The sequence below is a fragment of the Trichoplusia ni genome, chromosome 13 (assembly GCF_003590095.1).
Source record: "Trichoplusia ni isolate ovarian cell line Hi5 chromosome 13, tn1, whole genome shotgun sequence".
NCBI lineage: Eukaryota > Metazoa > Arthropoda > Insecta > Lepidoptera > Noctuidae > Trichoplusia > Trichoplusia ni.
Window position 1 is genome coordinate 4,725,318 of NC_039490.1, and position 13,776 is coordinate 4,739,093.

General features: G+C 36.0%; 1 protein-coding gene and 2 non-coding genes across 3 annotated transcripts in view; all 3 read left to right on the forward strand.

Annotated features, from left to right (window-relative positions):
- Nucleotides 1–13,523, forward strand: part of LOC113500069 (ubiquitin-like protein 3) — a 141,928-nt gene extending 128,405 nt beyond the window's left edge. Inside the window, 4 exon segments of the mRNA XM_026880739.1 lie at nucleotides 5,353–5,461; nucleotides 13,283–13,387; nucleotides 13,390–13,413; nucleotides 13,416–13,523. Of these exon segments, the coding sequence (XP_026736540.1) occupies nucleotides 5,353–5,461; nucleotides 13,283–13,387; nucleotides 13,390–13,413; nucleotides 13,416–13,504 (327 nt within the window). The 3' untranslated portion in view covers nucleotides 13,505–13,523.
- On the forward strand, nucleotides 3,497–3,569 carry Trnar-acg. The gene has a single exon. It is a non-coding gene; the product is annotated as a tRNA-Arg (tRNA).
- Nucleotides 12,644–12,716, forward strand: Trnat-ugu. Its single transcript has one exon. It is a non-coding gene; the product is annotated as a tRNA-Thr (tRNA).
- Nucleotides 13,524–13,776: the final 253 nt, after the last annotated feature.

Here is a 13,776-nt window from a genome sequence, read left to right on the forward strand (position 1 = left end):
TTGTTCAAGACAAACGATGTATTGAAAGGAAATATCGTTTACGAGTTACGAGCGACCGTAAGTCGGTTGGGAACCCTAAATTGTAGGTGTTAGGCTAGGAACCAACTATGTCTTACATAAATTGTGTCGCCGGGATTCGGGATCGGAAGGCCTGGTCCGGGACTCCGGGCTGTTTGTTGCGATAATAACTGAAGGATTAATCTTGCTATTCTCATAAATGTCAATGAAGGTCAGAGGGATAGACTAACGAGTCATGTCTCAAAACAAAGTGGAAATAAAATATTTTAAAACGAATTTACCTAAGTAATGAGATTGCGAACCATGAAAAAGCATTAGATTTTTGTACAGTCGCAAAGGATTTTTACTAAAACATCTGGTTTCCAGTACACTGAACACCTTTCTATCAAATATTTCTTGATATTTTTATTTTTATTCAAAAACATTCTAAGAAAATTTATTGGAAAACATAGACTAGATGGATTTCCGGACTTAAAATAGTGGTAAATTTAAGATTCAAAGAATATATACAATATATATAATAGCAACAGGTATGCATTTATTAGTTCATCCGGAATTTATTATCATTTTATGGTCTCAAAACAGTGAAGTTTGTTTACTTGGAAGCAATTAGAAGTTTCCTCGTTACTATAGACATCTAAATCAGAAAGGAACCCCTTGTTGACTTGTCTTGTTAGAGATAAGATAAGAACATAATGCATCGTCTGTAGGTGATTGTCAAGGACACTTGATTTTATGATAAAACTATATTTAAACTGTTTGTTTTTCAACAGCTGAACTGATTTTCGAAATTTCTTGGTGGTCTTGCAGTTCCATGCATGGATGCATGCATCAATCCGCCGAGCATGGAATGCTCGAGGTGCAGGTTCAGCACTAAAGCAGCCAGAGTACCAATGGTACTTTTCAAAAGTTATATGTAACTTAAATTATTCTAAGACACTGCGACGGTGAAGGAAAACATCGATTCAACATGGATTCGAATACTGGAATGTGAAATCGCCAAACCGAAGTGAGCTAGCCTGGTGATACGATAATTTAGATGCAAGAGATTATCGAACTCTTTATAGAGAAACAGGATTTTTTTTTCATGAAACTACTTTTACGAATCTTATCGCGGTTTAATTTCAAACATAATATCTAAACGTTCATATTCTGTAAAAGCCGCACAATTTATAACAGTCATTACTATGACTTTATACGAAGCTCATATTGTTCTCAAATCTACACTAAGTTTAATTTGAAAAGGCGCGGACTCTTTGCCTTGACATCGTGCAACCGCGAAAATTTAATATGGCCCCATTCGAGAACATTAAAGGAACACGAAATACAGCATTTTGTTTCTGTATCCACATTTCATTATGCGAGTTCGTGTACTTGGAGGCAGTCAAGACTCGGGTACTTAGTAGTTTGTGTATCTTCTCTGTTCTTAAATTACTTTATTACTGTTATTAAGATAACTGCATTGCAGAAAGTGGGTATAAAAAAGTAGTATACTATGCCGATTAAAAAAGGTTTTCTATTTAAACAAATCGAGAAGATGGCTTAGCGTCTTCATTAGTCGATTACAGAAGGCCATTACTACCCGTTTTCACTGTAGTTATAATTTCATTTTCAACAAATTTAGGCTCGAAACCTCTTGTAATTATAACAGGGTAATCAATTATGTTGTATGCTACATGCAGCGGAAGCGGCCTAGTGCTCGGTTCCGTACACCAGTCGCCGCATTGCGCAGCCAACAATCCACTAAACTCACTATATCTTGGCAGTTCAGACCGCTGTTCACACTTCGCCGTTGCCAAATATAATGCACATATTCTTTACACTTTTTAACGCTTATTAATATTAATGGGAAACAATTTTCTTTAATGCCATAGTTAAGTTATATTTAGCTTTATCTTCGTACAACAAAATAGCTAGCTACGAAAGGTAGCAAATAGAGCACATTATATCTCGTGGTGGATTTATTGGATTGGTGGTTTTAGTTTTGCCACATACAAGAAATTGATTCGTTTTTTAGCCTATATTAACGGAGTCCTCAGTGTGCCCGAATCTTACTTGACTGGTTGACATCTTATTAGTTTAACTAATGATTGTGTTTACAAGCCTCTAATGACCAATATCCACATCGGAATATTGGATCGGTTGTCCTTCGAATAAAATTTAACGTAACTTAAACAGATTTAGAAATTAATGTTTATCGACTAATATTGTCCTACCTTTCATTGAAAGCAGGCACAAAGACTGGATTTATGTCCACTACTGGTCATGAACCGCGACCCGAGGGCGACACGCGTCATTTGACGACATTGTACACGTTCTTAACATAACATCGCGATTGTGTTGCAGTTTTAGAAAATCCATATCATTTTGTACCATAATTCTCACATTGCAATCCCCTACACCCATTTATATCAATTTTCTAACAATAACACTTCACATTACTCTATCTACTTCATCATTCACGCCAAATATAATCAATAAGTAATGCATACACGGGCGCCCTCTATTTACTCGCCATAAAATAAAGTGGGAACGCAGAAACAAGAAAAGCACAGCGACGTCTCCCCAAAAATGTCTGTTTGTACAATACAGACGATAAATAACGCGAACCCCATAGGCAAACATCACAAGCCCCATCACATTCCCTAGACCGTTCTTTAAAGGGAGTTTTCTATAAAACGGCAGTTTTTCAAACCACTTGACCCCAATATGAGTAACATATTTTTTTACTGTGTTATAAAGTTTTTTCGACAATGACCTCGATGGAACTAGCTCTGGGATCGGCCGCGACGGCCACGGTACAGTTATCACGATACTCGTGAAAATATCGGATGACGTGCAGACAGCCAGCCTACATAGGCTTGACCGATATTTTACTCAAACTATTGATCAAACAAAAAGCTAACATTGTAAGTAGGCCTAGTTTTTTCAATATCGTTTAGAAACGCGATAGACTAATAAAATTAACTGTAATTAAAAGCTCTTACATAATAAATAAAATACAACTCATTAACTTTACTCAGCATGATAAAAACTAGTAGACATATCAGAGACAAAAAAAAAACTTTGCACACGTTTTGATTCAAGAATGAAAATGGCGGATGGCTCCCCGAATGGCGGGAAAAATGAAATATGGCCGCCGCAAGACCTTGCGTCCCTAGAGCCCGCCGAGAACGTATAAAATGTGCCTTATTATACATTAACATCTAAAATTTCTAAAGTAGGGTCGCATAGCCATTAATTTTATTTTAGCCCATTGCGTAGGTGTAAAATATGACCTCATTGGTGAACGTCAAAGGTACCTTTGATAAGAAATTTTCATTTTTTATTGTCCAATACGCTTTAATAAGCTTTTTCTACTAAGTCTTCTTACCTCTATTATATAATTAGATATCGATCACAAAATCTCATAGCCCTCCTTTTGGTTCTTTGCATTAGCAACGTCTTCAGTAACGTATTTTCATCCTTATTGTCAACCGGCCCTGTGGCGCAATGGATAACGCGTCTGACTACGGATCAGAAGATTCCAGGTTCGAATCCTGGCAGGGTCGCATACAACTTTTTACAGTTTTGTTTTTTGCTGATATTTATAACTTAAATATTTTTTTATATTATTTATAACAAATACTTCGTATTCTTATTTATAAATTGAAACATTAATTTTGTGCCAAATAACAGGAGCAAAAGGTTCCAGTAAATCTTAAACATTACAAAACATTGAGTTTAAAATGAATTTGTTTGGTTTTACAAATACTACTAATGCCATCTAGGGGCAGCAAACCGAACTACTTAGATAACACTACTTTGCTACATAGTTGCAAAATCAAAACTAAAGATAAAATTAATAAGAAGCGAGTGATTACGTGATTAAGCATGCATTAAGGTGTCAACATAGACGAAACATCACAACATTCGCGCGGCGCATTTCCATACATATTAATGTGGCGACGATGAGCTCAAACTAAATAAACCTTGTTTTGTCGCTTTGTCATGGAAATTCGCGGCATTTCGAACTGGTTTCATTTTTTGAACAGAATCAGCTGATCATTAATCAATTAATTTAAATTAATTCGTCAATCGCTTTTAAAAAGCTCACTAATCTTGTTTTATTTTCTTATGATGAAGCGTATAGTAGTATCAGATAGAGTCAAGAATATAATTCTTTTTAGTATTAAAGGAAATTATATTTATTATTTTCTTCTGGAGTTAATGTATCAAACAAATGAAATCAAGGATGTTTTTTTTTAAGTGATAATCACAACGTCATTATTCTGCCAGCAGCTTATGTTTTTAGTAACGACACGATAAAGACTTTGATGAAGTTTAATTAATTAGTCGCTACCAAAGTATTCAATCCAATTGCATACTGATCTATCAGAACTATAGTTGCGCAATGTAGGCTAGAATCAATAATTTAATCCTTGACCCAAATAACGTTTTGGCGTCCTTACAACGTAAGATGATAAAATAATACCTACCTTTAGCGTCGGGTCAAGGCCAAACCGTATACCGGGATAACTGGGCCATACATTTTTCACTGAAACAGAATTATGTATGTAACGTATACCACCAACAAACTGCATTTTTATTCCAACGTCTCTTTGTGCGTTCAAAAATACTGGTCTTGAAATAATCGAGTTTATTTTGGTATTTAATTTATGCAGATTATTTCTGCAGCTGCAGACTTACTTGACCGTTTACCACGCCTTCGAATTGCAATGTACATTCCGAAGTTAAAAACGCAATTAATTCCTATTAATCTGAGATTTTAACTACCAGACGTCAGATTTAGAAGTTCTTGTCTTTTGAATGAAAAGCTCCTCTGCTAGATACTGGCATATTTTGTGTCACTTATTTTACAAGGTCATCGTCATATCCAGCGTTGTTTAATCCACTATTGGTCGTCGAATTAGCTTTTGTGGTTATGCCATGGTCCAGTCCCTTTCCATTCACTCCCTGATAGTAGCGATGGGATAATGATGATAATACACTAGAGCATTAACTTGTAATAGAACAATCAGCTGCTCACTGAAATATTCTAGTACGTAGTAATGTACCCTATCACTAACAGGATAGTTCACTAGCATTTGTACTAGCTTGTGCGATTCGTTGCTAATTCGATATTTCAACAAAAACAACAATACTGCGAAATTTTACAAGGAAATGCTTACTCGCTATGAGTATTTCGCCGACTTCATCGTGGACTTTCGTCAACTAGAGTGTATCACATCACTACGTTCACGAACTTAATACTTTCATGTCATTTGATAATCATCGTATTCCCAATTGTCATTTGCTTGAGTAGATACTAATTGTATTTTTCTTCTTCCACAGATAAATCTTCGGTTAATTTTGGTGTCCGGCAAGACGAAGGAATTCGTGTTCAATCCTGTGGACTCGGCGGGTGACATCGCGATACATGTCTACGACAACTGGCCTGAAGGTAATTAACGTTATTTCATTACATGAACTAGGGACAAAGATACGATAGACGTCTTAGAAGGTAATATTTCGGAGATACTTACACAGAAAATTTTGACCACACGTGTGGAATTATAAAAAGTTGCTAATCAGTCTCTCCTACCTCGTGACGCAATATAATCATTATCATTTTAGTTGGACTGGACTTGTTATAAGCAAGTCTTTTTTTCATTTAGGTAGTTCATATAAAACCTGGTTTTAGAGTTTTCAGAAAGGAAGCCAGTGCTTTTAAAGTAAGTGTCACGTTTAATAAATAAGTAAACAAACAACTTTAAATAACTACGAAATTACCACCGATGGCAGATAGGAATTTATCAGCAAATCTTACCAATTACAGAGCCTTCATCAGCCCAATCATTATTCGCGACTACTTAAAATGAAGCACCCAGTCCTTTGTAGTCAGATCCAAAGACTATTAAAATATGGAAATTCAATTTATCATCAATCCACAATCTGGAACCAGTTGTAAATCTCACGCTTTCAATACCGTCAAATTACTTTTTAAACTAATAAACGTAACGTCATTTAGAAGTGTGATTTATTAAGCATGGTTAGTTACCGTTTGTGGGATGCGTAAACAAATTGTGTGGAGGGTGGCTCTGGTGTTACCAGATATGGAAATCAGTTTGCAGTGCGTGCGTTGCGAGGGATGTGATAAGGCGAGACCAATGTGTTTGGCTTTAAACAGGATTATATAATGCTATATATATGTTGGGCCAGCTTTAAATTTTATGGTATCCTTCAGTTTCGAGACAGTCTTCGACTTAAATTCGTAGAAATGGACAGTTCCTTGAGAAGACAGAGGCTTTAAGCATTGAAACGTACTTCTACGTATTAGAATCTAGGACGAAAATACATAATGAGAGCATTCATAAGTTTAGTCGGGCTTTATACAAGTATTACAATGACGACTGACATCGCCGATTTGACAGACATACACGGAATTTCAGGCTGCTCTTATGATAAGGGCTATTTCTGCTTGTTTTTGTAATAGCGAACGTTTGCTCAGGGAAAACTTCGTTTCCCAACCATACCCATTCCCATCAACTTTAAAAACACAAAAAATATATACAGGAAAATACGTTTGACCTCATTTCAAAACTATTCGTTGAATATTTAATATTTATGACAGTAACATTATAAATCGTTCACGATGGTAAATAGTAGCGAGTGTTATAGAAGAACATAAAAATGTCTGTCTTATTATTTGCTTTGTAAATAAAACAATAGTACACTTAAGACTTTGTTTTTCATGTAAAAATGTAGTTAAGAACTGTTATTTTATATTTGACGACAAGATCGCATTTATTTATTTAACACAAATAATGTAAATCCAATAATAACTAGGTTATCTATAGGTGGTATTAGCAATGAAAAGCGCGTGATAATTGTGTCATTGCAAAAAAAAAATGCAATCCCTTGGCTAACTTTTGACACGGTTTTATCGTAATTTTAAACTAAGGCCTACTGTTCGCGAAGTACTGCACGTTATGCGCAGCTTGCGCCTTTTTTCATCGGTATGTATGAAATACATACAGACGTAAAAGAAACTGTCTCCACGTAGCCGGAACCTCGCCTCTCCATCGCTGGCTCGGTGCTGCCCTCTGGAAAGTTTCGTTAGAATCTGTATCTGCTATCCGTCACATATGTACGCAAACTGCAAGCAATCGTCAATTGTCGACAACTTGCGCATGACGCGGTTAACGCGTAAACTAGGTCTAACTGGATAAAGGCGTTATAACGTTAACAGTCATCTTTATTAGTCTTGTAAAGTCGTTAAACTTCTATGTACGTTTATGTTATTAACAGAGTAAATATGTTAGAAAAGCTATTGTTTGCTGTCCTACAAACAAGATGTGTCGAGTCACCTCCTTTCGCAATACATATTTAGAAATTGTGGTAGAGAAACGTCGTTCCACGCAGTATAGCGTGCCGTCTGTCTGTCACATCTGCAATAGTCTTACTTTTTGAAGGCCCAGATCATACATTTCTTTTAGACGAGGCGGTGTCAATAAATCAATCATTCAGCCTATTCATTCTGGACATAACTCTCCCAAATTGCGTCACAATACCCGGTCCTCCGCCTTTTGAATCCAATCCGAGCCGGTCCAGCTATACTTGGCGGTAGCCTGGACGTTAAAACGTTAGTAGACACCTGACGCACAGGTAAAGACCTGTATATCAGGAAAAAAATCTTAGTCTAGCCATGTTCGAAACACTGCAATTCTCTTCGTAAATTGACGTGGCCGTAAATTATCCGATTATAAAGGCGTGTGACCTCTTTGGCCGAACAAACACTAACAATAAACACTTTAGCTAATAAGAGTATTCACAAGGCTTAAGTGCTACTGACGGTTTAAGTGTCTGTCAAACAAACCTTCTGCAGGAACTTTGAGCTCATTCAAATACATATTAATTACTAACATGTATTGTACTGCCAGCAACAAAATTTCATAACCACCAGAACCACAATTTGGTAAATTAAAACTCGCAGTTGAAGTAAAAGAAGTCGTAGAGTAGTATCTCGCTTCGTCGTAGAGATAGAGACCTAGAGAACAGACAAATTCATCAACTACAAAAAAAAAACAAAAATTCGTAGTTAACTAACTAACTATATCTCAATCTTATGAAACTTACCCATAAAAGCGAACTTATTATTTAAGCAGTGAATTTTCCTTTTCTGCTGACTGTAGGTATTCAAAATGTATAGTCATATGCATGCATAGTTAGTACCTTTCATCAGATAATCTCCAAGTTCTAATGTGAAATGCAAATCCAAGTTAACAGTTTGACAAAAGGCAGTACGTACCTACACACGCGTCTGTAGATCTCCATCCAATCAAGTCTTTGTTAATTGGTCGTCTTCTCGGGTCCCGCAATTTAGTTGGCAACATACAGAGAAAGTACCAGGCTATAAGGAATGTACAGAGTTAAGCACTTGAGCCTCTTGGACACCTGGACTGAACTAGCCTCAGGATCGTCAAGTGATTTATTCAGTTCAAAGTTCGTTTTTTTTTTTTTACTGTACCTATACAAACAACCAGTTTATTATAGTCTTCTATAATGGTTCAGTAATGTTCAGTTTTCTGTGGTAATAGGAACATTGAAATAGTCCAGACTGACAAGAAAGCATCGAGATAACTTCTAGTAGTTATCAAATGTCATAGTTAGTTATTAACTGATGGCCTATTTATTTTATAATATTCTTTAAGTTATTGAATACGCTAATGTAGGTTGTATAGAAAAAAGTGGTTTCTACGCGAATGTTAGACATTGAAATAAAACTACTGTCTTCTACTTCTGCCCGTAACCGTGATACCTGCAAAGGTGTCAAAACGTCGGGAACTAAAATCCAAAATTAAACCGCGATAAAATCCGTTCAATTAATTTAAACAACAATTTCAATAATAATCGAGAGCTCGTGGCTAACCTATAACCGCATAAGTGATTCGATCACAGGTTAAGCTATGCTTGATGCGGTTGGTCTGTAGATGGGTGACCATCTTTGTCATAACGAGTTCCTCCGTGTTTCGGAAGGCACGTAAAATTGTGGGTCCCGGCTGTTATTCCTACATCTTTGACAGTCGTTACAGGTAGTCAGAAGCTTGAAAAAGTCTGACAGCCAGTCTAACCAAGGGGTATCGTGTTGCCCAGGTAACTGGGTTGAGGAGGTCAGATAGGCAGTCGCTCCTTGTAAACACTGGTACTTAGCTGAAACCGGTTGGACTGGTAGCCGACCCCAACATAGTTGGGAAAAGGCTAGGCCAATGATGAATTTCAATAATAATCCACAAACTTTAAAGTAGGCATATTTACCCAAATATTTCTTAAAATATTTTAAAGCAAGCAAGTGTTCTTGTCCTAAATATATTTGTCCTTGTTACCGGTATTAAACAATAAGTAATGAATTCCGCTCATTATAAACATTCGTAATAGTAAACAAAGCGTACGGGACTAATACCAATCATTAAAAGTATTTGTGACCTCAAAGGAAGGTCGAGAGTAAATAAAATAATCACTGTTTTACAGAAACAAGAAAAATATTTTGTACGTCATGCAATATGCGAGCGTAGTTGTATGTGGAAGTGATTAATGTTTATTTATTTTATGCACTGATTTGTCTAAGTATCTATATAAAATATCAACGTAAAAGATAAACTCGTAGAAAAAGATTGCAAGGCTTGTCACAAAATCCGAAACTATAAGGACTCGTAATACAAACTATGAGTGAATAGTTAGATGTCGAGATTGTTTTTATCATACTAACAATACGTCATAGATGGTCTGGTCACCCATCCTCGGACCAACCGTATCGACCGTGGCTTAACCTGTGATTGATGAACTTGTGCAGTTGTAGCTTAGCCACGAGCTCCTTCTTCAAGCATTGTTTTATGAGCTACTTAATTCTGTCATACTATCAAAACCCCATGTCACTAACCCTACAAACAAGAGAACATATACATATATCTTCCTGCACGTAAATGTCTCGAACTTATGGTAATTTTATGATATTTTTGTCGGTTCCTTTTGTCGCATGTTTCATAAAAGATATTTAAGTACGTACTTGTGTGTTACGGAAACGCGTCGAGTGTTACTTTTGTAATATTAAATCGGATATCGCCCGCTCGCCAATACGAAATACTTCAAACAGAAATAACACGTTTTCTTTTTAGGTTTTCAAGCTGTACATTTGTTGGCTATTTTGTATGATTAGAGTATACTTAATTTCTTGAGTATCGTTTTCAGGAAATTGTACTTCACACGTGTGAGAGAAGATATTATTATTATTCTTTGTATAAGGAAATAAACTATTGAAAAGCAATCAAATCAAACAAAATAAGTAAAAACATTAATAAGTAGAGTTCTTTAGGTAAACGTTTAAAATTACGGAAATAAAAATAAATTTTAAACATTGAAATATAAAAATTAAAGAAACCTTTTTTTACGAACCATTATATTACCTACCAACACACTATGTACGCAACAGCCACTTTAGCTTGATCCGCTATATCGTAGATTATATTCAGTGAAACGGCTCCAGCTACGCTGTATTTCAGTCGTATGTTTGGCAGCTAATACTTTATTTTGTAGCCTAGTTTCAGTGTGAAAAAATTTTTCGTTTTTCATTCTATTAATTGCCAATCTTAATATATAAAAATAAATATTTTTTTTAAAATAAATTACATCAGCATTTCTAAAGCTTCCAGTTTTGTAACTAGATGGCGTTGGCGTCGAATTAGATCGCGCTATGGTTTCGTTACATGCGTTTGCGTAAGTAACTCGGTGCGCGCCGCACTATGCTAAATTCTGTCCCACTGCAGAATGGGCAAAGGCCTCTTCTTATAGTATTTTTGAATAGCTTACCATACGAGAGTGTGGAGAGCTAAGAATTCTGTGTGAAATTAGGTTTATTTAAAGTCTGTATTAGGTGAAGCAATATTAAAGTTCAATTTGAATAAAAAAATTGTTTGTGTATGTTCACAGTTCTATTTATTTTTTCTATGCATATAAATTTTTGGTATTAATTGACGTGCCCAATAATTTCGAATATTTTGCGAAATCATGTTACAACCGCTTCGATCTTTTTTTTACACTATCGCGATCGTTCTTTATATTATGCACGGCAACAGCACATGGTGTCTGCTAGTGCGTAGACAGCATATTATGGCCATTACAGTTATAAAAAAGATAACGAAGTGCAAAATGTTCGTCGCCATCGTTAAGTGAGGTCAGTTACCGCGCCCGGATAGATGACAACATGTCTGCCGTGCCATGTAATTGCTGCAATTAACAAATTATCTTAATTGTATTGTTTAAGTGGTGAATTCATTCTTTTTTTCTATTGGGAAGTACCATTGTTTTTGTTCTAAAGTGTTTAATCTGGGAATACATCTGGGAATACGTGAACATAAAGTGGGTAGCAATTTTTGCAAATATTTTGACTAATATTTTTTTTTATCAAAACGTACTTTAATACAATAGCATCAAGCATCAATATTTAGAAGCATTAGATGAAGAAATTCCTTAAATAATAAAGAAATACCTTTCCATAGTGCCGTACTTCGTTTAATTTAATTAACCCTTACTAAAACTTAAAATAACGACTGCAAAATAGATAAAACGATCGCATGACCAACTCAAATGAAGTTACATTAAATAAATACCAACAAACTAGAAAAGATTCCAAGTAAGGTCTCAATAAAATGTCTTAGTTTATCTGGCACGTAAATACTGGTGATAGGTACTAGGCACTAGTACTAGGTAGTATATTTATCGTCGCCCGAACACAGCACAATGTGTTCGTGTTTCGTTCACGAATTATTGTGGCTATACGTCTGCGTTGATAGTGGCGCCTCCTGGTGGCCGGTGATTTACTTGCCTCGTACTCCTTGTTAGGTCAACCACTGCTGTCGTATATACCAAAATTGACGGTACTGGGTTGTTTAGTGAACGTTGGTAGTTGGTAGAGTTGGTACTTTCATATTAAACATGATGGTTATTTTTGTATTTCGTTGCTTACATAATTTCTTTCTTTCTAAACTTTTTTATGTATTGATTCTTTTTTAAACAGTAGACCAAAAAAAAAATAAGTATCCAATTTTACGTAAAAGTGGAACATTACTCGCAAATGTTTCTTTATTTTTTGAAATCTATATGTATATTAATATCCGGCCATACTTTTCTTACATGGTTTAGTTACGCTTACACCCGAGCTAAGGTACCTATTAGTGTCAGAAATCACGCGATAGTGGCAGTGTAGCCCCGCCTGCCATTACCACCGTTAGGTTTACACGCGGCGCTAAATTAATGCCCTGAATCACGATTGACCACACATTTATAACGTACCTGTAAGGATTTCTCATCAAAGAATATAACTTTGAAACTTAAAAACACACCGGATTATCGATAATTAATTATTTAAATTTATGAAGCAACATTATTGTTTATTAATCTAACAAATTTCTAATACACTTACGAAATGTTTATTACAGCGCCATCTAGTTGCTGTTATGTCGTAACTACATGTTATTCAGACGACGTGTGTGTCTACAAGATAATTGTGTTCGTGTTGTTTATTCATTGTAGTGTGTGTAAACTTACGCGCCGTCAATAGGTATCAACATTTACGGGTGTGCAACTGTCAGCCTCCATAGCTCAGGGGTTAGAGCACTGGTCTTGTAAACCAGGGGTCGAGAGTTCAAATCTCTCTGGGGGCATTTGTTGATAAGTTTTGTTTTGTGCTTTTTAAGTTTTATTTAATGAATTTTTCATGTTTTAAATCATATTTTTTGAATTATAAACTATATTTAAGAGATCAATTTTGTTTAAAATATGCATGTAGTTAGTAACAATTGACGTACTTATTTTGATAAGGATTTAATACCATGTTTGTATAAACACCTTCCGCACAGAGAATTAGTCTAGAACTAATTTTCCCCTATAAAGATTTTAGTGAGTAAATATGAAAGAAATAAACCATGCAGTCGCGGAACAGTTTCTTGAACTTTTTAGAAGAGCTAATCCATTATTATGTAGATTGTTTATTTACGCACGAAATGTAACTGAATTTTAAGAAAATAATAATTTTATTCAGAGCTCAGTTGGTCTCAGCGTAAAGCAGCCTCCTTCCTAAATTAATTATATTCATTATATCCGAATAGTTTCCCAAAATGATTTCATGAACTTCTCTGACATTAATAAGATTATAACGACGCTATCCCTCCAATGACACTCGATTCGTTTACTTGTGTTGTAACTAAGTGTACATCGTTGTGTATTCCAGCGGACTGGGCGACCGAATGCGTGTCCCGCGCGGAGATCCTGCGGCTGATCTACCAGGGCCGGTTCCTGCACAGCTCGGTGACGCTGGGCGCGCTCGGGCTGCCGCTCGCCGCACCACCGTCATGCACCTGGTGCGCGCGAGCACTTGCCCGAGCCCAACTCACACGGTACGACCAAACACTCTAACTTCAGACCAACTCACGCCATCTATACGCAGGATTAGGCAAACTATACGGCATGTGGAGACGAATTTGCTGCAAATCACGCCATCTATGCGTGACGTTTGGAAACTAAACAGTGATGGATATGAAGGAATAATGTCAAGATGTTCTAGCTTTGATCTATAAAACAATTATAGATCAGATAACCAATTAATTTTAATCTCTTTGAATATATTACCCTTTATTTATAGCGACACCATCATATATTCTGTAGTCATAGCTATCGTAGAGCACTGCTTTCCACCTTAGTGCAGTAAATAGTTGCAGGGCTATT